Raw genomic sequence first — 23,560 nt, 5'->3', positions numbered from 1 at the left:
GCTTCACTGTATTTTTAATGAATTTCTTGAGCTAGGGGCTGGGTACATGTGTATGAATCCATCTCTGTTCCCATTCATGGGTTTGAAAGATGCCGTAAATGTTAAATATAAACAAACTTTAAAGTGAATAAAACAGTATGTCACAGGTAAGCTCCGAAGGGGAACTCAAAGGTTATGACACAGAAGGAAGTTCAAGGGCCTAAACTCTTAATCAGGAAGATGTCCCTCACCTGGGATTACACCCCAGCAGTTCCATTCAGAACCCCGGGAATCATTCAGAGATTCTGCCCCAGAGTGGATTCTTTGTTTTGCTCACATGAGGAACAGATTAAAAGCAAAACAAAACAATAAGGTACACTTTTAAAAGCTAAGGAAAGGGACTGTAATGAAGGCTAATGGCAAAACAGAAGAAACAAATGAAAACAGAAGCATTGAACTATTGCTACCATTTTTCATAAGTGATAGCTGTCCCCCACCCCACCCCCACCATGGGCCACCCCCAAGTGTGGGGTTCTATCATACTGAGAAATATTGGATTACGGTTTCTAAGCCACTTGAGATAAATCTCTTACATCCTCATAGCATGACACACAGTTGTCACCATTTTCTGGTGCGCTTTACATAAAGTAACATGTTTATTAGTGATTTAACGATTGCTGAAGTCAAACCACCCCAAATTTAAATTGAAAAAAAAAAAAAAAACAAACAACCAAACACACAATGGACGAAGACACAGCAATAAGAGGGACACAATGTTTCTTCAGTTTCTGCCCAATTGCGTTTCCCACTCCAGGTCTGGATCTAGCTGGCATTCAAATATAGAGAAAATGTGCTTGTGTGTCCTAGCCAAGGGCAGAAATCCAACCTTTCTCTAGGTCACAGACAACTGGAAAAAAAACCCAGTACCCGTCCCCGAGTACCCGTCTCCCAGTAATTGGCATTAAACCTGTCCCAGACACCTCAATAATAAAACTGCTTTTCACTGGTTTTGCTTCAAGCCTATTTCTGAGCTTTGGTACTTTGCAGTCCATCAATTTAATGAGAAGCAAAGATCAACTTAACCTATTTTATTCAAAGAACATTTTATTTTATATTTTATTTTCTGCTCTAATTATGTTCACACATTTTTTTATAGCACATTTCTTGCTGTACAGTTTTCAGTGTTGGTTTTAAAAAGAGTATTCTACATAGATATCCTTTTTTCTTTTTATTATTGTTGCTTGCTTTTTGTTTGTTTTTAAGGTACTTAGTTTCAGCTTTCTTTTATTTCAGCCAATTTTCTTTTCTTTTCAGCCATTCTATAATATATCACAAATAACCCTAATTCATTTCTTCACTTGATAAGCAAACACTTCACATCTTGATAACATAGGTTTGTGAGACAATTTCTTATAGGTTCAGCTGGTGTTTTGCTTTTTAAATAATCACAAGGATTTTTAGTGTCTTTGTTTACTGAAATTAAAACATACTATCATAATTTGGGGGCCTGAGGAGTTATTATTACTTTTAGAAACTGCCTTTAGAGAATATATTTTCTCTAGGCACTATATTTGCAACTCTTAATAAGTTACCTGGTTGCCTGGATATTCTCTTTACCCAGATGAACTTGGGCATAGACACTTTGATGACCACCTTTGCTTTGTTTGTTTGTTTATTATTTTATTTCCTTAAGTAGCCTTCACACCCAGCACGAAGCCCAATGTGGGGCTTGAACTCATGACCATGAGATCAAGACCTGAGCTGAGATCAAGAGTCAGACACTTAACCAACTGAGCCACCCAGTCATCCCAGCTCTGTGCTTTAGAGAGCATATTATCATTGTGTTAGCCTTTTCTTAAAAAACAAAAACAAAAACAAAAACAACTCAGACTTACTCCTCCTTCGACCTCATTCCATGGATAAAGAAACAAAATCAAACAAAAAAATTCCAATAAAACATGCAACAAATAAAATTCCATGCCTACCACCAATCAAAGTAATAAAGAATGTGGTTAATGCTTACAAAGTTTGCATGGAAGGGCCTGGATAAATCACAGCAGAATCCTGTAATCACAATTGGATGGAAAGGAGTTGCTCTCAGTGCTTGCTAATCCTGGGGACAAGGATCACTTCTGCTGAATCATCCGACCAAGTACACAGTGGAACGTTGTACCCTGAACCAAAGATACAAAGGTGAAAGCAAGTTTAAATAGTCTCATTGACTTTTCCCCTTGCTAAAGGCCAGAATCCAGTCAGTTGAGAATTTATCCTTTTTGTAAAACCCATTAATCTAAATTCAGGGGACTTGTTCCAATTCATGGCACAGTTTTCACCACACTTTATGTGGAGTGATTTTGTCCATGATTCTTTTGACACAGAAGTAGACACAAGGTCCCATGAATGGACTAACGATCTACACGGTCTGTGCTGCCAATGTCAAACAAGTAGCCTTGAACCTGTAAATCCAAACGAATCAACGGTATTACTTTGGTAACAGGCAGTCACACATTTCATTGTTAACTAATGCCTCAACCATGAGTACAGAGCTAGGGGTTCCCAAGTCAGGCTGCAAATCAAAATTAGGTAGCAGCTTTAAAAAATATATAGGTGCCTAACTTGTCCTAACTCACTGATTCAGAAGATGTGGTGTAGGGCCTAAGCAACTGCATTTTTAAAAAGCTTTCCAAGTGATTCTGATACAATGGTAGTACAGACTCTCACATAGGTGTTGACATAAACAATACTATCTGACAGAGGTGGTCCATGCTTCTCAGAGACAGGAGACAAAGAACAGCACTGTTCAAAGCCACACAAAGAACATTTTGCATCTTTCTGGAACATCAATTTCACTTGACTGGTAAGCTTAAAATGTCATTTTTATTTTGGGTGGTGATTACATAGGTATAGCCAATTGTCAAAACTTCTTTATGACCTGTACATTTAATTGCATGTTTATTTTACCTCATAAAAAGATAATACTTATATTAAAATATGGATACATTTTGGAGTGGAAATGCAACACCTGCATTTATATTTTAGAGGAACTCTGAGACATCAAAGAAATCTCCCTCTTTGATCAGCTACCTTAGGCTAGGTCCTGTATCCAGGGAGGTAACTATTTCACTCTCTTGTCTTTGGAGTGGGAGGTTAGGGCTTGAACCGCCAAAAAGAAGACCTTTTGGAAGGGCCCATGACTACAGTTGGAAAATCTCTGGATTTAGAAATCCTTTCACTTCCAGTGCTTTTCATTCATTCCTCTACCCATGATCCACTCCCTTCTCCTCTCTCTACCTTCCACATATTACTTGCCTTTTTGCTTTGAAACACTCCAAATCGTCAAAAATTTAAAGTTCCACTCTTTGTTATGGAGATTTTATTACTGAACCGGTGGTTTCAGGACCTGGACGGAGACCACACCCTCAGAAATTGCACTACAAATATCTTTTTCGCTCAAAAATGCGTTTTAAAAGGTTATCAAGCTACAGGGACTGGTGGTAGACAGGGACTAAATCTAAAAATTATGAAAACGCACATTTCCTGATTTTGGAAAGACAAGAATGGAGAGTGGAGAGGAAGAGTGGGCTAGTCGCAAGGGTTGGAGAAAACAATGGTCAAATGTAACTAGGTTCAAGGGTTCCTTCTTGTCTCTTGTAGCCTAAGGGCTAAACAGTGAGTAGAGTACAAGCTGGGGATTCTGTTTTAATTTTTTTTTTCAACGTTTATTTATTTTTGGAACAGAGAGAGACAGAGCATGAACGGGGGAGGGGCAGAGAGAGAGGGAGACACAGAATCGGAAACAGGCTCCAGGCTCTGAGCCATCAGCCCAGAGCCCGACGCGGGGCTCGAACTCACGGACCGCGAGATCGTGACCTGGCTGAAGTCGGACGCTTAACCGACTGCGCCACCCAGGCGCCCCGAAGCTGGGGATTCTGAAGAATGGGATGGGTTCAATGGCTCTGGGCAAAATTACTTTGTTTTTTGGTTGGGAAATTCGGCGTCCCCATGTATATTGGGATAAAGAGTAAATCCGTGTATGGATTTAACTGACGTGTACTATTGACTATGTTTCACGAACTACATAGTTGTGAAACTTCTTTAGTTACAAAAGAGCGTGTAAACCAAAAAGCGTGTAGTAAACGCCTAGTACACAGCAGATGTATAAGCACAATACGACCGAAAATCAACTTTGCGCTAAGCTAGGCTCCACCCAGCCCACCCAGGTCCCAGCAGCCTTCGCGAAACCTGCCTAGGCCCTTAGGGCGCCCGGGGGGGGGGGGGGGGGGGGGAGGGGGGGGCGGAAGCGAGAGCGCCCGCCACGCCCCCTTCCGCTAGTGCTCCTAGCCCTCCTTCCGCTCCTACTCTGCGTGTGCCCCACTCGCCTTAGCGAACCCCCAAATGCCTCCGGAGGGTAGGCACAGAGGAGCTAGAGGCCTCAGAGGTCCCGCGTCTCACCTGTTTGGCATAGAGCTCAGCCTCCTGCTAGTCCCGCCTCCTTCTGGCACTCTGGCCCCGCGAATGGAGGAGCTGGGAAAAGGGCACGGCTCTGATTGGAGGAGTGTGTTTACATTCTCAACTCACGCTGCGAGCCGACGGATTTAAGCCCCTCCTTTTCCTTCCCGCTTTTCGAATTGGTTGGTTGCCTTCCTCCTTGTCAGTCAGAGGAGCGGTTTCCACAATTGGTGAGCGGCTGTCCCCCCGACTTTATTTTGCTGGGCGTCTACGTGTCAGCTTGATGTTTGACTGCGAGAGTATCTCGAAGTTTTAGGTGGAAGATGTCGGAGACTAACAGAGCCGTACGTAGCGACGGAGACGAGGAGCAGGTTTCTGGTGCTGAAGTCATCGCCCAGGCCCTGAAAACGCAAGTACGGTGGACTCTCCTACGGAAGTCGGCGGGGGGGGGGGGGGGGGGGGGGGCGGCGGAGACGTTGTCTTGGAGACAAGGAGAGCGGTGCGGTGGGAGGTGGGGAGGTTTTCCTTGAGGCTTTCCTTTTAGCGCCCCAGGAGGGAACGGTGTGGCGCGGGCCCGGGCATTTACTCCCCTGTTCTTGGCCCCCAGGATGTGGAGTACATGTTTGGCATCGTAGGTATCCCAGTGACCGAAATCGCCGTTGCGGCCCAGAAGATGGGCATCAGATATGTCGGGATGAGGAATGAGCAAGCGGTGAGTATGGACAGTGGGGGGCCGAAAGCGTTATTGGGAATGATTGATAATAGCAGCAGATATTCTTCGCAGACACTCAGCCCTTACCACCGTTCTTCAAGCAGACCAAGCGCAGCAATCCTATGAAGCAAGAACTGTTTTTGTTAATCCTAGTTGACACAGAGAGGTTGAGTAATTTGCCCGAGGTGACAAGTTGCTAGTGTCAGAAGCCAGGATTTGAACCCAAGTATTCTGGGGTCTGAAGTCCATGCTCTTGACACTACACCGGGTCGTTCTCTGCCAAGTCTAGAGCGTTGGAACTGAAAGGGACACTTTTCCTGGTCTGAATTCAGTCCCTCTGTCCTCTCATAACTACCTGTTATGATGTATCTCTTTCTGTGTATTATTTGTCTGCTCTGACTTCCCTATTAGGCTGTGAGATCCAGGAGAGTGGGGATATTATTTCTTCTTGACACATCTGTATCCCCAGTGCCTAGCACATGATAGGTGCTCAGGCCTTTCCTAGAGATGAATGGGTGAAGGCCAAGGCTCTCGTGTTATATGGTAGGTGGCCCTGCAAGGTAATAGGTTCACAAATGGTAGAGCCATGATTAGAACTCTGGTGTCCTAAATCCCAGTCCAGTCCTCCTTCCACTGCATCATGCAACCACTCTTCTTAGAGGCTTATTTGGAAGTAAAAGAAAGGAAGATGAGACATTTTGTCAACCCAGTCTCAGTGCTTACTATGTGCTGGCTTAAAAGATCAAGAAACTACTTCTGCAGCATCATATCCTGTCAGTCCATCTAAAGCTAAGTATTCCTGCTTTGCACTCTCACTGTTTGTTGCTCTCTAATTCAGGCTCTTACCATCTGTTGCCCAGACAGCTGCCTTGACCTCCCTAAGTGGTACCCTTTCTCTGCCATCACATGTAGGCTCCTAGAGAGCAGGAGTTGTAGTTCATTTGTTATATCCCCGGAGTGCCTGGCTTGTTTGGGGCTTTTGCATGATGTAAATGCTTACCACATTGTTTATTAATTGAATGGCAGGCCTTAAGTGTAAGATTCGAGGAGTATGGGTTTTTTAAAATCTTAAATCAGGTCTTGAGCTTGTATCATTTCTCTCTTCTTAGTTGGAACAATATTCTGTTCTGTCGTCTATGTGAGAAAATAAGGCTATTGACCTATTAATAAGTCAGTAAGTAAAATGTAGTAAAGTAACTTATATTTTACTGTTTTTTATGAAGGTGGAATGTTTGGTTTCTTCTTCAAACACCAAATATTTATTGAGTACATACCAGGTACTGGTGTATAAGTCTTCTTCTGACTATTGGAATGAGTCACATGACTGAGGGAAATATATATCAGGAATGTCTTACAGGTATCTGAAACCCATGTCTGATTTTGAATTCACTACCTTTTCCCTCCAGATTGGCTCTTCCCTCTGTATTCATGATTTGAGTCAGTCGCACTGTGATTCACCCAGTCAGTCAAGCAAGCCCAAATCTAGAGGGTTATATTTCAATATTTCCTTCAGGAACCAGGTTTAGTTGTGATCTTTAAGTTTGGCAAGGTGAGCTTATTACAATAGTATAATTATAAATGTATGTGTAAGGGGCACCTGGGCGGCTCAGTCAGCTAAGCATCCAACTCCTGATTTTGACTTAGGTCATGATCTCATGATTCATGAGATCGAGCCCCATGCCTAGCTCTGGGCTAACAGAGTAGAGTCTGCTTGGGATTCCCTCTCCCTCTCACTGCCCCTCTCTGGCTCATGTGCATTCTCTCTCTCTCTCTCTCTCTCAAAAATAAATAAATAAAACAAAAAATGTATGTATAAGGAATGGTGCATATAGGGGCGCCTGGGTGGCTCAGTCGGTTAAGTGTCTGACTTCAGCTCAGGTCATGATCTTGTGGTTCATGGGTTCAAGACCCTGTCGGGCTCTGTGCTGACAGCTCATAGCCTGGAGTCTGCTTCAGATTCTGTGTCTCCCTCTCTCTTTTCCCCTTCCCTGCTTGCACTCTATCTGTCTCTATCTCTTTCTCTAAAAAAAAAAAAAAATATATATATATATATATATATATATATAAAGGAATGGTGCACATAAAGGATGACTGGTTCTCTCTGAGTGGGACAGAGAAGATTACCCGTGAAGGCAAGGTTTGTTCATGCTGTTCCATCAAAATAGCTTAAAGGCACAATGAGCTGTGAGACTGAATAGGTAGACTAACGGGAGGTTGTAGAAAGTCTATGGCTGGAAAAGGAATGTGGACTTTTTTAGTAGGCATTGAATGAGACCTGAAAGGTTTTTCGAAATAGGTGGGAGACATAATTAGATTTGTACTCTAGAAATCATGGTAGTACAGAGTATGGATCAGCAGGGCAGCTTGAAGTTTTATTTCAGTCCCTGTAATCTCAGTGGAGGGCCTCCGTAGGTCCCAGATGCTTTATTGGACATATGGAATATGGAGAGGAATGACATACTTTCCTTGTACTTGAGGAGCTTATAACCTGGCTGTGGAGACAGTCGTAAACAGACAATTTTATTATAATGTGATAAGTGCTATGATAGAGATATATTCTGGGTGCTATGGAAGTCCAGAAAAGGGTACTCAGCTCAGCCTTAAGCTTCAGAAAAGGTTTCCTGGAGATGATCCCTGAGCTGTCTTGAAGTATGAGTGGGCATTAACCAACTAGGAAGGAGAAGACAGGCTCTTCTGGAGATGATTCTTAGATGTGGGCTTGCTTAACTGACTAGGGGGATCCCAGCACCGCTGACTCAGATCGGGAATACAGATGGAAGAACCAATTTGGAGGGAAAAGGTAATGAATGCAAATTTGATGACTGAGATGCCTGTAGGGTGTTCCCGGTACGTAGTCCCCTCAGTCAACCTGACTCTTCACAGTACAGTACTCAGGAAGACTTAACTAGTGCCTGAATTCAGGGTAATGACAGGGTGATGGAAGGAGAGTGTGAGAACAGATTCAGAAGCCATTCAAGAGGCCGAAGAGGACTGGGCGTCCAATTACACATTTGTGCTAAAGAGAAAGGTGTAGTTGGTTGTGGATGGTTGTGACCTGGTGGTCTTTCATCAGATCCTTAGCGTGATCAAGACATATGCTGACTGGCTTTCCAGGGAGGAGGCACACTGTTGGGAATGTGACAGTTACTGAGGATTAACTGTGCAGGCAATGTTCTGAATGTTTTACATATGTTAACTGATTTCATCCTCAGAGCAGTGCTGTCAGTCATGTTCATTTTATAGATAAGGAAGCCAGGGTACAGAGGAACTTGCCAGAATTACACAGCAGAAAGGAGAGGAGCAAGATTCGAATCAAAACAATTCAGTTCTAGAGTCTGCTCTCTTAAGTACTACACACAGCATTCTGCTTGTGAGTGGAGGTGATTTGGTAGAGAAATACATGTTTTATGATCATAAAAAGAGTTCCTTTCAGCTTTCGACATTTGCTACCAGAAGGATATAATTTTTGGTATATGTTGTTTTGTATTTTGCATTCTGTAGCAATATTTCTTACCCCGCTTTAATAAGTGGACAGTGTTCTTCAATGTTCAGATTGCACCAGACATTATATTTTATGCACTTGCATTTTTGGAGTTGTCTTATTACTATCCTGTGTGAATTTGGTCTTGTGTGCAAAAGGGAAAGTGATAAGGGCCAGTGGAGAATAGTAACAAGGAAACGGCATGGAGCCTGTGTGCCCTTTCTTAGTTGGGCATATGGTAGTGGTAGCAGTTAAAGATTCTTAAAAATTTATTTTTAATTTTTTTACACTTATATCCTAAACGTTTATTTAAGTCTACTACACATAAAATTGAGTGGAGTTTAGAAAAATATCATTTTTATTACTATTTCTAAAAAAAAAAATGAGAAGAAATAATACTAGAAAAAGATGTCTCAGACTAAGAAAAAGGATTTATTTGAGAGAGTATTTTAGCAGTTTTTCAGGTTATCTTGTATTTAATTTAGCACCTCCCCTTTTTCCTGTGCAGTTGAAGGGTAGTTTAAAAGTAAAACCTAACCAGGGTGCCTGGGTGGCTCAGTTCGTTAAGCATCCAGCTTCAGCTCATGTCATGATCTCAGGGTTCATGGGTCCAAGCTTCAGATATTCTATCTTCCTCTCTCTCTGCCCCTCCCCGGCTCCCTCGTCCCCCTCAAAAATAAATAAACATAAAAAAATAAAATAAAAAAGAAAAGTAAAAACTAACCATATGGAGGCCATAAAGGGAATGTCAACAAATCTTCGAAGATTGAAAACATACAGTATATGTAACCTGACAGCGTAGAAATAAATTCAGTAACAGAAAGATAACTAGAAAATCCCCAAACTTGAAAGTGAAATAACATATTTGATACTTGGTAAACGTTTTTAAGGATTGGTAAAATCTAAAAAACTTTAGGGCAGAGTGGTCAAAAATGAAAGAGAGAAAATACAAATTACTAATAGCAGGAATGAAAGAGGACACATCACTATGAACCCTAACTAACCAATGGGTTGAAGAAGAAATCACAGCAGAAAATAAGAAATATTTTGAATTGAATGATATAGAAAAGATGAGATTTCAAACTTGTAAGGTAGAGCTAAAGCAGTTCTTAGAAGAAATAGCTTTAAGTAAATCTATTACCAAAGAAGATTTTTAAAAATCCGTGCTTTAAGCTTATATTTTAAGAAGCTAGAGAAAGAAAACCGAACTAAACCTAAAATGAAAGGAGTAAAATAATGAATACAAGAGCAGAAATCAGTGAAATAGAAAACAACAGTAGAATGTAACGGTAGAATCAACAAAGCCAAAAATTGGTTCTTTTAAAAGATTAATAAATTTGATAAATCCCTAGCAAGACTGATGAAGAATAAAAGAGAGAAAACATAAATTGCCAATATTAGGATTGAGAGAGAACATTTCTGTTGATCTTGCAGATATTATTAATAATAATCTAAGAGGATATTGTTAATAAACTAGGTGATATAGACAAATTCCTTGAAACACTAAGAGCTAGATTAGATACCTAAGCCATTACTTGAAATTTACAGGTAGAACATTACTTGTTAAAACTGAAAGCGTTCCAGTTCCTCCTTTACCACTCTGTTCTAGTTTTTTATTTAATAGTAAATATTTATACACGTACTTACTGTAATGATCCCAGTATGCTTAAGTCCCAGTATTTTTTCTTTGTAGGCTTGTTATGCTGCCTCTGTGATTGGATATCTGACAGGCAGGTAAACTCAAGTCTATGTTTTATTTCTGTTTCTTTTAAAGGCTGTCTTAAGCAGAGTTTCTTAAGAAATTACTTTGTGAATATAAAATGGCAAACTGAATTATATATGGAGATACTTTTTCCTTGAGTGTTCTGAAGTTAGAAAGTCACATCTGGGGTAAAGCATTCAAATTAAATTTTTAAAAACGTTGAGGCAGATCATTCCATTTCAGAATTACTTTCTGTCAGATATCAATTGACATATTTATTAAAATTTTTTAAAGATATTTTTCCACGTAAAAATGTACTCCATGTCAAAAATTTGCTTTTGTATACAGTTAAATCAATGGGGACCAAATATAACCTCTTTAAAATATGAAGAGGTTCAAAATATGAAGAAGTTAGTGAAATATAGTGTGAAGATGATGGGTCTCTTCTTTCTTTCAGGAAGACTGATACAATCTTTCTTTTGTTTCTTTTATAATTCACAAAATATTCTAATAATTGCTTTACCAATTGTAGTAAAGACCTGTATGTCTTTCCTTTGAAGTCCAAGAAAGTTGCCCTGTTTCCCCCTAAAGTGATATAATCACCTGTTCCACTTGACCTGCTTTTAATAAAATAAATTCTGTTTTGCTTCTAGGCCTGGCATATGCCTTGTTGTTTCTGGCCCAGGTCTCATCCATGCTTTGGCTGGTATGGCAAATGCAAACATGAACTGTTGGTAATTAAATTGCTATTACTGAAAACATTTTCTTAAGTGTCAGTGTGTGATTTTACCTACTGGAACAACCAGTGATCTAGCGTGAGAAGACCTGGAATCAGGTGCTTGAGGGAATGGCTTGGTGAAAAATTAAATTAAGAATAGTATTAGGAAGAACAACAAAAAAATATCAGTAATCTTACTTAGAGGTAAACACATTTCTGAGTTTTTGGAAAACTTATGTGTACAAGCATATGGGAATACACGTATGCTTAATTCATTAAGTCTCCCTTGTGTATAAACCTTCTTTCAAGTAACATCTTCCTTCATTAAGATATAAGCATTTCTAGGGGTGCCTGGCTGGTTTAGTTTGTAAAGCATGGGACTCTTAATCTCAGGGTCGTAAGTTCAAGCCCTACATTGAGCATGGAGCCTACTAAAAAATAAAAAAGATATAAGTGTTTCTGTAAAAAAATTTTTTTAATGTTTTTATTTATTTTTGAGACAGAGACAGAGCATGAGCAGGGGAGAGGCAGAGAGAGAGGGAGACACAGAATCTGAAGCAGGCTCCAGGCTCTGAGCTGTCAGCACAGAGCCCGACATGGGGCTCGAACTCACGGACTGTGAGATCGTGACCCGAGCTGAAGTCAGACGCTTAACCGACTGAGCCACCCAGGTGTCCCAAGATATGTGTTTCTAAACGTATGTGTAGAAGCATATGGTGATAGCTCTGTGTTTAACTCATAGAAACTAGACAGTGTATAACATGTCATTCATATTCATCTTTCATTAAGATAGAAGTGTTTATAAACTTACGTGTAGAAGCTTGTGGGAACAGGCTTACGCTTAACTCATTAAAACTATACTGTGTATAAACCTTAAAAAAAAACCAACACGTTTTGGAGTGTGTGTGTATGTATGTGTATGTGTCTCTCTATATATGTGAATGTGTGTGCAGTTCTCTTTAAGTGCAGAATTATTTTTAAAACACCTCAGCTCAGAATGTAAGAATGTATCCAGTTCTTTATCTTGTTTTGCATAAGTAGCAAGACAATTGAAATTCTTAGATTTTTTGAGTTTGCTTTATAAGCTCTTTAGTACTTACTCTTTGACCTTGCACTTAACCCCATCTTTGGGGTTAACCAGTAAGGTCATGTTAAAAGGAGTTATGTTCTAGTCAATTCATAAAACATTTAATCTTCCTTCATACAAAGAAGTATCATCCTAGTATGAAGGAAGAGTAAATATTTAGATATTATTTACACCAATGTCCTAGTAGGAAGGACATTGTCCACTTTCTTGCCAGATGCCTTCTTTCCTTTCTTCTTATAGTAGTTTAAAAGTAAAAACTAACCATGTGGAGGCCATAAAGGGAATCCCAACAAAACTCCAAAGATTGAAAATATACAGTATTTGTAACTTGCAGTTCTTAGAGGAAATGGTTTTATTTTTATTTATTTTTTTTTAATTTTTTTTTTCAACGTTTATTTTTTATTTTTGGGACAGAGAGAGACAGAGCATGAACGGGGGAGGGTCAGAGAGAGAGAGAGAGGGAGACACAGAATCGGAAACAGGCTCCAGGCTCTGAGCCATCATGAGCCATCAGCCCAGAGCCTGACGCGGGGCTCGAACTCACGGACCGTGAGATTGTGACCTGGCTGAAGTCGGACGCTTAACCGACTGCGCCACCCAGGCGCCCCGAGGAAATGGTTTTAAATGAATCTGTTACTAAAGAAGATCAAAGATCCATGCTTTAGCCAATAAGATCATGTTAGAGGGGGTTATGTCCTAGTCAATTCATAAAATATTTAATCTTCTTTAATACTAGGAATATGAAAGAAGATTAAATATTTTAGTGTCATTTGGACTAATGTCCTGGTAAGAGGGCATTGTTCACTTTCTTGACATATGCCTTCTTTCTCCCTTCCTAGTCTTTCTCTTTCTTTACCTTCTTTAGGGCCTGACTTTGTTTTTCGTAACTTTTAAGTTTGCCATAACTTTTCTTCTCCTTGAAGGATAAGATTGGATTATTGGTGTGGAGTAAATCATTTCCAAATAGACTCACTTAGGAAGGTGTGAAAAACAATTGTTTCCTCCTCTTAATCCCAAGACTAATAATGGGAAGGGCATAAAAAGTTATTTTACATTATCACAGGTAGAGATTTAGCATCATATCCAGAAGGACTTGGGAAGAGGGAGGCATGGAGGAAAAGCATTTACTATAAATTTCAGATTTTTCTGAAATTAAGGAATTGAAGAAGGGTTCTCTCATATCCAGTTGCCTACTAAATATTTAGTTTGTTGGAATTTTCTCTGTCAACATACATCGCTGTTTACTTATTGGGCACTTTCCTCAGTGTTTTACATGTCTATCTTATTTGTAATTCTCTTTTAAAACAACGAATTTTTCAGGCCCTTGATTGTGATTGGTGGTTCTTCTGAAAGAAGTCAGGAAACTATGGGAGCCTTCCAGGAGTTTCCTCAGGTATCCAACTCTAAAATTGTTATTACAGAGTTTAGTAGCATAAATCAATGCTATTGAGATTTAATGAGAAGAATAAAAAGATTTAACGAGAAAAAATAAAAACCTATCTGTAAAATAAACAATGACAATAAAATAGACATATTTGAGATAATTTAAAGGTGATTTTTCCTTAACTACAAGATAATCTCAGTGTGGATATTAAAGAAGCTCAGGCTCTGCCTGCTTAGGAGCAGTCTTCCAAGAAATACATCTTTTTTTTTTTTTTTTTTTTTTTCCTTAATGTTTATTTTTGAGACAGGGAGTGGGGGCAGAGAGAGAGGGAGACACAGAATCCAAAGCAGTCTCCAAGCTCTGAGCTGTCTGCACAGACACTTAACCGACTGAGCCACCCAAGCACCCTAAGAAATACATCTTTTTAACAGGCTTTTACACTCTGAAAATAAGTCTTAAAGATGCAGGAATAAAAATGGTGTAGGACAATGCCTCTCAAACTTTAAGGAAGTAAAAAATTGAGAGGAAAAATCCTACTTAAAATGACTATCAGTAAAAAATAAAATGACTGTCAGTAGACTCTGGACAAGTTCATTTTAATCTTAGAAAGCTGAGGAAAGAAAATATTTAAAAATTTCTAAAAACTTAAAAGAATTTGTCAACAAGATGGTATAGTGGGATTTTTTTTTTTTTTTTTTTTTGCTTTTCTACATATTTAATACAGGTGCAACAGAGGTATTCATAAATAGATGCATAAAACAAAATGCTACAGGTTTAAGAATCATTGTAGAAACAAATAGGTGAGAGTGAATGATTAACTCTTAAGCATATATTTACCCATTCATAGTACAAAGTTATGAGCAAAGTTAAAACCGTTAGGCAGAGTCTACTGGTTAATCAAGTCATTGTGAGAACCTCAGAATATAAACATAGAATTTTATATATGGTTTAAATCATTGTAAAATTTTAGATCTTGGCATAGTTTGATGCAAAAGTTACATTTCTGTCCTCTTGAAAGGGAATTGAAGTTTTACTTTGTCAATGGCAAAGAATAACAATGGCTATTTAAAAGATGCTGATGGGGCACCTGGGTGGCTCAGTTGGTTGAGCGTCTGACTTCGGCTCAGGTCATGATCTCACAGTCCATGAGTTCAAATCTGCGTCAGGCTCTGTGCTGCCAGCTCAGAGCCTGGAGACTGTTTCAGATTCTGTGTCTCCCTCTGTCTCTGCCCCTCCCCTGCTCATGCTCTGTCTTTCTCTGTCTCAAAAAAAAAAAAAAAAAAAAAAAAAATTTTCAAAAATTAAAATAAAAGATGCTGATATATTTGAGAAATAAGTAGAGCAGATAAGTTATTTAAAAAGAAATTTAAGGGGCGCCTGGGTGGCGCAGTCGGTTGAGCGTCTGACTTCAGCCAGGTCACGATCTTGCCGTCCGTGAGTTCGAGCCCCGTGTCGGGCTCTGGGCTGATGGCTCGGAGCCTGGAGCCTGTTTCCGATTCTGTGTCTCCCTCTCTCTCTGCCCCTCCCCCGTTCATGCTCTGTCTCTCTCTGTTCCAAAAATAAATAAACGTTGAAAAAAAAAATTTTTTTTAAAAGAAATTTAAGATTGCTATAGAAACTTTATAGATGAAAAGAAAGCAGAGATAATGTCCATTGCAGATATTTTTTTCCTGAAAAGGAAGATGATATAAGTTTATTAGATGAAATGAGAAATTTGAAGAGAAAGATCACTACATTTGATTTAAAATCTAAATACTGTTTTTGTGGAAATACTGCCATGACCAGGAAGAGACTGAAAATCTTAATTCCTTTGTGCTTGTGGGACTAAGACTACCAACTGTTCCATAGATTTCATACCAAAAAGTATCAAGAGACACCATTTCTATATAATGCCTCAGGGAACCTTAAACAGTGAAAAATTAACAATACTGAACTGACACGTCCCAAACAGCATAGCAGTAAAATATGTAACAGGAAAATTGACAGAAACGTAAGGTTAGATTATCATTGTAACAACATGAAACAGATGAAGTTTTGTATTCCTGGCTATGTAATTTTTGAGTCCAAGATATGCTCATTTTAATTTTTAGTGGACATGATCAACTTCCCTTCTATTTAGACTTTCACCAGCAGCTTAGGAGAGTGCCTGTTTTCCTGTGTGGAGGTAGATGCTGAATATTATCAAACTCTTTCTTTTTTGCTAGTCTGAGAAGTGAAAATGATGTCTTGTTTTTTATTTACTGTCTGAATCATACTGAGACTTAAATTTGATTGTGCTTTGCATAGGCTTTACAGAAACAGCCCAAGTAATGTATTTTCTCCATCTTTTCTCTAAACATAATAGGAAGTAATGAGTTAACGTTTTGTCTTCCTTCAGAAGAGTAATATGATCTATAAGCTGAATTTTAAGGGATTTTCTTTCTGCATATAGGTTGAAGCTTGTAGATTATATAGCAAGTTCTCTGCCCGGCCAAGCAGCATAGAGACTATTCCCGCTATTATCGAGAAGGTAAAGTATTTAATTACAGGTCCTCCAAGTCAACTGGTTTTTCTCAGTTGCTCATACCTGTGTTATTTTTATTCTTAATAGAATGAGCAACAATTTAGTATATATTCAGGAGTCAAAAATGATATAAAGAGCTATGTACATTTTAATTTTGCTGTCATTTAATTATAGACACAGAAATAAAATAAATAATCTTTGAAAAAAGTTTCTCCTTAAGTTTTTTAAATTATTATTTTTTAATTACAGAAAAGTAAAAAGAAAGATAAAAGGAGACCCTGAGTTCCCTTTCTGTCATGCTTTTCCAAAAGATTATGTTTGAAAATTATACTAATGTATATAAAACTGTGTCTTAGTTGATTAAACAGCGTATTATAAAGTAATTTTAGTTGGCCAACATTGGTATGTGGAGTTATGTTTGAGCTGTTTCAAAACCATGTGGTACATATTACAACATCACAGTTGGCCAAGTCTCTCGGATTAGGAAGCAGGGAAAAGTACATGTTACAGAGTAAAGACTTGGCAGGAAGAGCTTGGTGGGTAATTTCTAAGACCAATGCGTGCGACAACATGAATTTTAAAACCTTTGGCGAGCATTTTCTTTCATATCTCTCCCCTTTAAAAAAATACTTTTAAAATATATATTTCAATAGAGGGCATTTCAGTTTTAGTTAAAATTGTTTATTTCTCCAGCTAAGGATGTCCAGAAAAATTAAAATCGTATTCCTTTCACAGTTTTAATTATCTTTGAGTGAATTATGTATTTCAATTATGTAATGAGAGTTTTAAAATATTTTCTTCTATTTGTAATAAATTTAGGCAGTGAGAAGCAGCATTTATGGTCGTCCAGGTGCTTGTTATGTTGACATACCTGCAGATTTTGTGAACTTGCAGGTGAATGTGAATTCTGTAAGGTAAGGAATAGTTACACTGGAGTTCTTTCTTAATTGTGTTATTATAATGTTTAACTTTTTCACAGATTACTCAGCAGTTTATAAATTAATCTTCATTTGTCTTAACTTTTGACAATTTAATAATTAAACTAAATCCTGGCCAAAGGCCTGGAGCTTTCTGAGCACTCATTTTAAATTATTCTTCTAATCGCTATACATAATACATCACCATCAATGTAGTAGGGGTTATATAGAGTCTTCATAGTGTAAACCAAGAGATCAGGCGACTGTTGAAAAATTCTTTAGGACTCGGCATAAAAAATTTTAGTCTTTCTGTCTGTCTCTGTGATTTAAAAATATTCCAACTCAGGTGTTACTATGATTTGCCATGTTCCCTTCTTCCTTAAATAAACACTGGGTGAATAAAGAGTATAAGAAACATTTTTCACTGGGATCAAAGTCACCTCAGATAAGGATGGATACTTAGGTTAATGCATCACTCTGGGTACCATTTAGTATATTCTTGCTGTTGTGGACCCAGTGGTTCTCCAGTGACTACAGAGAGACGGTGTGCATTTCTGTGTATTCAGTATACCAAGGAGTTGCTTCTCTTTGTGAGAGTCATCTACTCTGCATAATACCTGAACATGATAAATGCATTATTGAGCGGAGGGAAGGCAGAGATGAGTCTCTGGTAAGTTAACTCTGTAAGCCTTCTTTAAAATTTTTGTAAAGGTTGAATGTCTTTTTTGTATTATATGTTCAAATTTTGTACAGTGTGCAATGTTTATTCAAATAAATGAAAACACTGAGGATTTGGTGTCTAGAAATACTTAACTATAATTTAAATTTCTATGCTAACTGTACTTAATATTTCTTTTCTAATGCATGTTGTATACTAAAATATTGACTCTCCCAGTGAATGGAAATACAGTGAGGTAGTTAAAAGCATGGACTTTAGAGACAGAATGACCTAGTTCAATCCAGTCTCTGCCACATACCATCTGGTAACGCTGGGCAAATTACTTTGAGTTTTTCCCCCAGTGGTGATATGGAAATAAAATGCCTAACCTCATTGTTTTGAAAATTAAATGAGACTAAATGACACATAATATTAAACACTGGCTTTTAGTATGTTTTTACTATTATTACAACAAGAACTCTTACTACAATGTAAAACCATTGATTCAAATTTCCTGTCAATGAATTACTCACTTGATTGGTTTTAGATGGTATTAGACAATAACTTAATTTACTAGGTGTGATAGGGACATTATGGTTATATAGGAGAAAGTCTTTATATTTTAGAGCTGCCTGGAAAAGCTTTTAATTGCCTATAATTCTCTTTAAAATGGTTCAGGAATGGGGCGCCTGGGTGGCTCAGTCGGTTGAGCAACTTCGGCTGAGGTCATGATCTCACAGTTCATGAGTTCGAGCCCCGTGTTGGGCTCCATGCTGTCAGCTCGGAGCCTGGAGCCTGCTTCAGATTCTGTGTCTCCCTCTCTCTCTGCCCTTCCCCTACTCGCACTCTGTCTCTCTCTCAAAAATAAATAAAACATTAAAAAACTAAAAAAAAATAAAAATAAAATGGTTCAGGAAACAAATTTATGTACATATTTGTGTGCGTACGTGTGAAGCAAATGTGGTAAAATGATATTAAGTTGTTGAATATATCAGGTGGATATATGGAGTTTATTGTACTGCTTTTTTTCTACCTTTTTATATATTTGTTATTTTCACAGTTAAAAGTTTAAAACTTGCCTCTTTTAATGAACAGAGCTCTTCACTTCCAGGTACGTGGAGTGTTGCATGCCACCTCCTGTTAGTATGGCAGAGACCTCCGCTATATGTATGGCAGCAACTGTTATTAGAAATGCCAAGAAGCCCCTTCTTATCATCGGGAAAGGTAGCATTGATTGGAACTCTAAACTTTGCCCAGCTGTCAAAAGAATGTTGATTCTGTTTAGAAATTGTCTTCATTACTTATTAACATATCTAATATTCAAAATTGGAGTATGAGTTCTTTTCATTTAGCATTATTTATTAATTTTGAAATCACAGAATTATTCTAGAATGCCCAGAGATCTTACCCTTTTAAGGGAATATCTATTCTATTTCTTCAGTTCTATGCATGAATTATGGTTTCTTCCACTATAAAAATAATATGTGATCATTATTAAAAATGTTGGAAAATCCAGAAGATTAGAAAGAAGAAATCCCTTCTTCCAAAGACAACTATCTTAAACATTCATTTTTGTGTGTATATTTTGTATATTGTGATCACACCATATAGACTGTTTTAGTTATATTGGTTATTTCATTTAATATTATAACAACATTTCTTCAGTCTTAAATTTTTTTCCTAAGTATAATTTTAATGTCTGTTCATGTATATACTAATACTTCACTGGTAGATACTTAAATCTTTGCCATTTTTTTTGTTTGTGTAGTATAGTTGTGACAAACATGTTTGTGCTTAAAGCTTCTTCCATATATAGGCTTTAAGATAGATTCCCAGGAAGAAAATTTGAGAAGTTCTAAAAGCAATTTCATGTGAACTGTTTTAAGAATCACAGTGCCTGGAGCTTAACTGACTTGTCTAATATGTTTGCATTTCTTGTAGGTGCTGCTTATGCCCATGCAGAGGAGGGTATCAGGAAATTGGTGGAGCGGTGTAAGTTGCCGTTTTTGCCCACCCCCATGGGAAAGGGTGTTATCCCTGATAACCATCCGAACTGTGTGGCTGCTGCCAGATCCAGGTACGTGGCATTCTAGAATTTGAGTACAATGGCCTGGCAGATTTTAAGCTAATTTAAATTATTTTGTGACTTTAATGAATCTAGGAGAAGTTCTGAAATGTAATTTTAAGCACACCTGTTTCTTTTTAGACTTTTCAGCACTTTAAAGATGTTGCCCACTGCCTTCTGACCCTCCTGGTTCTAGATGAGAAATCTGTAGTCGTTTGAATCCTTGTTCCCCTACATGTAGTATGTTCTTCTGTGCCTGCTTGCAGGATTTTTTCTTTATTTTTGGTTTTCAGCAGTTTGATTATATGTCTAGGCATGGTTTTCTTTCAGTTTATCCTTGTTCTGTAATCTTCAATCTGTAAATTAATGTCTTCCACCAAATTTGTAAAGTTTTTGACCACTATTTCTTAAATATTTTTTCTGTACCAATCTCTTTCTCCTTTCCTGGGATAATGCAAATTGTAGACATTCTGATACCGTCCCATTGGTCCCTAAATATCTGTTCAACTTTTTTTTCATCTTTAAAGTAGTTTATTAGAGGGGCGCCTGGGTGGCGCAGTCAGTTGGGCGTCCGACTTCAGCCAGGTCACGATCTCGCGGTCCGTGAGTTCGAGCCCCGCGTCGGGCTCTGGGCTGATGGCTCAGAGCCTGGAGCCTGTTTCCGATTCTGTGTCTCCCTCTCTCTCTGCCCCTCCCCCGTTCATGCTCTGTCTCTCTCTGTCCCAAAAATAAATAAACGCTGAAAAAAAAAAAAATTTAAAGTAGTTTATTAGAAATTTCTTATATGAAATGTTTTTTATTTTTATTTATTTTTAAATAAATTTTTTATTTTATTTACCTTTTAATTGAAATATAATTGCTATGCAATGTTGCATTTGTTTCAGGTATACAACATAGTGATTTGATAGCTCTATACATTATGCTGTGTTCTCCATTCAGTTCTTTTCAATGCTTTTGTCTCTTTTATATTTTATATTTCTCTTTTGAGAGCTTCTATCTTCCCATTTATTTGAAGAGTATTTTTGTTCACTTTATGGAGCATATTATAATAGCTGTTTTAATGTCCTTGTTTACTCATTATCTGAGTCATCACAGAATGGGTGTCTTTTCATTTCTTTTGAGAATTGGTCAAATTTTTCTGGTTCTTTCATATATTGAGTATTTTTGGAATGTATCCTAGATTTTAAGTATTACGTTACAAGATTCTAGGTCCTATTTACATCCTCTGTTGAATGTTGATTTTGTTTGTTTTAGCAAGCAGTTAGTCTGGTTAGGTTCAGACTGCAAGGTCTTACTAGAGGGGCAGTAGCTCCAGAGTCAGTTGAGTTTCAAAGCCTTTGCTGTGTTTGTCCACACATGCAAAGCCCAAGGGTGAACCCCAGTCGTGTGCCAGTTCCTCTCCAGAACTAGGGATTTCTTTTCCCCAGAGTGACACTCTGTAGGTCACCCCCTGCCCTTTCCAGGAGTCCCTTGCTGCTGCCTTATAGTACTGCACAAACAGAACTGCCTTTGGGGCAAAGTAAAAGAAAGAAAGAAAGATAAAAAGTAAGGGGGATTGTCCCCATACTCTTTATAGTCCGAAGGGGACCCTTTCCTGGTTCTTCTTGCCTGAAAAATGAAGTCTCTCAGAATTTTGGCTGCTGGGGATCTACCATGATACAGCTGTGCAGGAGGGCCGCTCCCAGAGCATGGCTGTGAGAGCAAAAAAGGAGAAAGAAAAAAACCTGAACTTCTCCCCGTCGTGCTCCTCCCTGGCTTTCAGGGTCCCTTTGTTTGATCACCTGTCCAAAAAAACAACGTTTCTCCCCAAGTTTTTGTTACCCTCCAGTTCTATAACCAGCACCGCCCTGAGTCAAAGCTACAAAGTAAAAGAGAGGGAAATAAACCTTAGAAACTCACCCCTTGTGTGAGTCACTTCTTTGACTCCTTTCCCCCACCCATCTACTGTTGGTTACTTTTCAGAATCCTCAGGCAGTTGCTTTTTATATTTTGTTCCCAGTTTTCCATTGTGATTAGAGAGCTAGGCTATAGTGGGCTTACCCAGTCTTGGCTGGCACTAGAAGTCTCTCCTTTTTAGATTTTTAAAACATACATTTGATAAACTATACATTTTTCTTTTAATTTCTTGAAATTTCTTTATTATGAAATATTCTAAATAATACAAATGAGAGGTCATTTAATTAACACTTATATAACTGCCACTCAGCTTTATTAAATATAATGTAATCTATTAAGTAATATGTAATATTAAGTAATCAAGTAATATGTCATTGCTTTGTTTTTTTGTTTGTTTGTTTGTTTGTTTTAGGAAAGAAAAAAATTACAGATTCATTTGTAGTCCTCTGAATAGCTTTTCTGATCTCATTCCTTCCTCCCTGCACAGAGTTCACCATGGTTATGCATTTGGTGCTTTTCATAATCTCATGCACACACTAAAATTAACATTGAGGGTTTTTAGAATGTAATTTTTGCTCATTTAATGCTATCTTAAATAGATTATACCTTAATCTATACAAGTATAGACTATACCTTTACTTTTTTTTCATATTGGTATACATTGTACAGTAAGCAAATTCTTACCCTGTTAAGGTTTTAGTGTGTGCATGTGGATATTTATATATTTGTATTTTAACTTGGCTTGAGCTGAAGTTTATCTTCATTACATCAGAAATTTAAGAAGGTAATATTAAACACATGGAACATTCTCCAGAATAGATCACATACTGGGACACAAATCAGCCCTTGACAAGTACGAAAGACTTAGATCATACCATGCATATTTTCAGACCACAATGCTATGAAACCCAAAATCAACCACAAGAAAAAATTTGGAATGACCACAAATACTTGGAGATTAAAGAACATCCTACTAAATAATGAATGAATTAACCAAGAAATTAAAGAGGAAATTAAAAAGTGCATGGAAGCCAATGAAAATGATAACATGACAGCCCAAAACCTCTGGGATGCAGCAAAAGCCATCATAAGAGGGAAGTATGTCACAATGCAGGTTTCCTAAAGAAGGAAGAAAGGTCTCAGATACACAACCTAAACTTATACCTTAAAGAGCTGGAAAAAGAACAGCAAATCCCCAAAACCACCAGAAGATGGGAAATAATAAAGATTAGAGCAGAAATCAATGCTATTGAAATTTATTTTTAATATGAAATTTATTGTCAAATTGGTTTCCATACAACACCCAGTGCTCATCCCAAAAGGTGCCCTCCTCAATACCCATCACCCACCCTCCCTCCCCCATCAACCCTCAGCTTGTTCTCAGTTTTTAAGAGTCTCACATGCTTTGGCTCTCTCAGTCTCTAACCTCTTTTTTTTTTTTTCTTCCCCTCCCCATGGACTCAATGCTATTGAAATGTAAAAAACAAACAGTAGAACAGATCAGTGAAACCAGGAGCTGGTTCTTTGAAGGAATTAACAAAACTGATAAACCTTTAGCCAGATTGATCAAAAAGAAAAAGGAGAAGAGCCAAATAAATAAAATCCAGAATGAAAGAGGAGAGATCACAGCCAACACTGCAGAAATACAAACAATAGTAAGAGAATATTGTGAGTAATTATATGCCAATAAATTAGGCAATCTGGAAGAAATGGAAAAATTCCTAGAAAAATATAAACTACCAAAACTGAAACAGGAAGAAATAGAGAATTTGAACAGACCCATAGCCACTAAAGAAATTGAATCAGTAATCAAAAATCTCCCAAAAAACAAGAGTCCAGGGCTGGATGGCTTTCCAGGGGAATTCTACCAAACATTTTTTTTTTTTAATTTTTTTTTTTTTAACGTTTATTTATTTTTGAGACAGAGAGAGACAGAGCATGAACAGGGGAGGAGCAGAGAGAGAGGGAGACACAGAATCTGAAACAGGCTCCAGGCTCTGAGCTGTCAG

General features: G+C 38.0%; 2 protein-coding genes across 9 annotated transcripts in view; one reads left to right on the top strand and one right to left on the bottom strand.

Moving 5' to 3' along the window:
• BTD (biotinidase) overlaps window positions 1-4,543 on the bottom strand; it is a 30,717-nt gene extending 26,174 nt beyond the window's left edge. The window contains exons 1-2 of one of the 2 annotated variants that reach the window (XM_045503693.1): window positions 4,432-4,543; window positions 2,003-2,153 (exon numbers count right to left, since the gene is read on the bottom strand). In XM_045503693.1, the coding sequence (XP_045359649.1) occupies window positions 2,003-2,013 (11 nt within the window). In that variant the 5' untranslated portion in view covers window positions 2,014-2,153; window positions 4,432-4,543. The remainder of the gene's footprint in view (window positions 1-2,002; window positions 2,154-4,431) is intronic. The other variant, XM_045503694.1, reaches the window with a different exon arrangement.
• Window positions 2,561-23,560, top strand: part of HACL1 (2-hydroxyacyl-CoA lyase 1) — a 92,426-nt gene continuing 71,426 nt past the window's right edge. For 2 of the 7 annotated variants that reach the window (XR_006718747.1, XR_006718748.1), the window contains exons 1-9: window positions 4,504-4,841; window positions 5,036-5,140; window positions 10,315-10,355; window positions 10,977-11,057; window positions 13,449-13,521; window positions 15,944-16,021; window positions 16,835-16,929; window positions 18,702-18,814; window positions 19,532-19,667. Coding sequence is in view for 5 of the 7 variants with exons in the window: in XM_045503689.1 (XP_045359645.1) it covers window positions 4,752-4,841; window positions 5,036-5,140; window positions 10,315-10,355; window positions 10,977-11,057; window positions 13,449-13,521; window positions 15,944-16,021; window positions 16,835-16,929; window positions 18,702-18,814; window positions 19,532-19,667 (812 nt within the window). In the remaining 2 variants the exon portion in view is untranslated. Of the gene's footprint in view, window positions 2,837-4,501; window positions 4,842-5,032; window positions 5,141-6,249; window positions 6,315-10,314; window positions 10,356-10,976; window positions 11,058-13,448; window positions 13,522-15,943; window positions 16,022-16,834; window positions 16,930-18,701; window positions 18,815-19,531; window positions 19,668-23,560 lie in introns of those variants that run through there. The other 5 variants (XM_045503689.1, XM_045503687.1, XM_045503691.1 and 2 more) reach the window with 5 other exon arrangements.

The sequence above is a fragment of the Leopardus geoffroyi genome, chromosome C2 (assembly GCF_018350155.1).
Source record: "Leopardus geoffroyi isolate Oge1 chromosome C2, O.geoffroyi_Oge1_pat1.0, whole genome shotgun sequence".
Classification (NCBI taxonomy): Eukaryota; Metazoa; Chordata; class Mammalia; order Carnivora; family Felidae; genus Leopardus; species Leopardus geoffroyi.
This window is presented reverse-complemented; position numbering and strand designations above follow the sequence as displayed.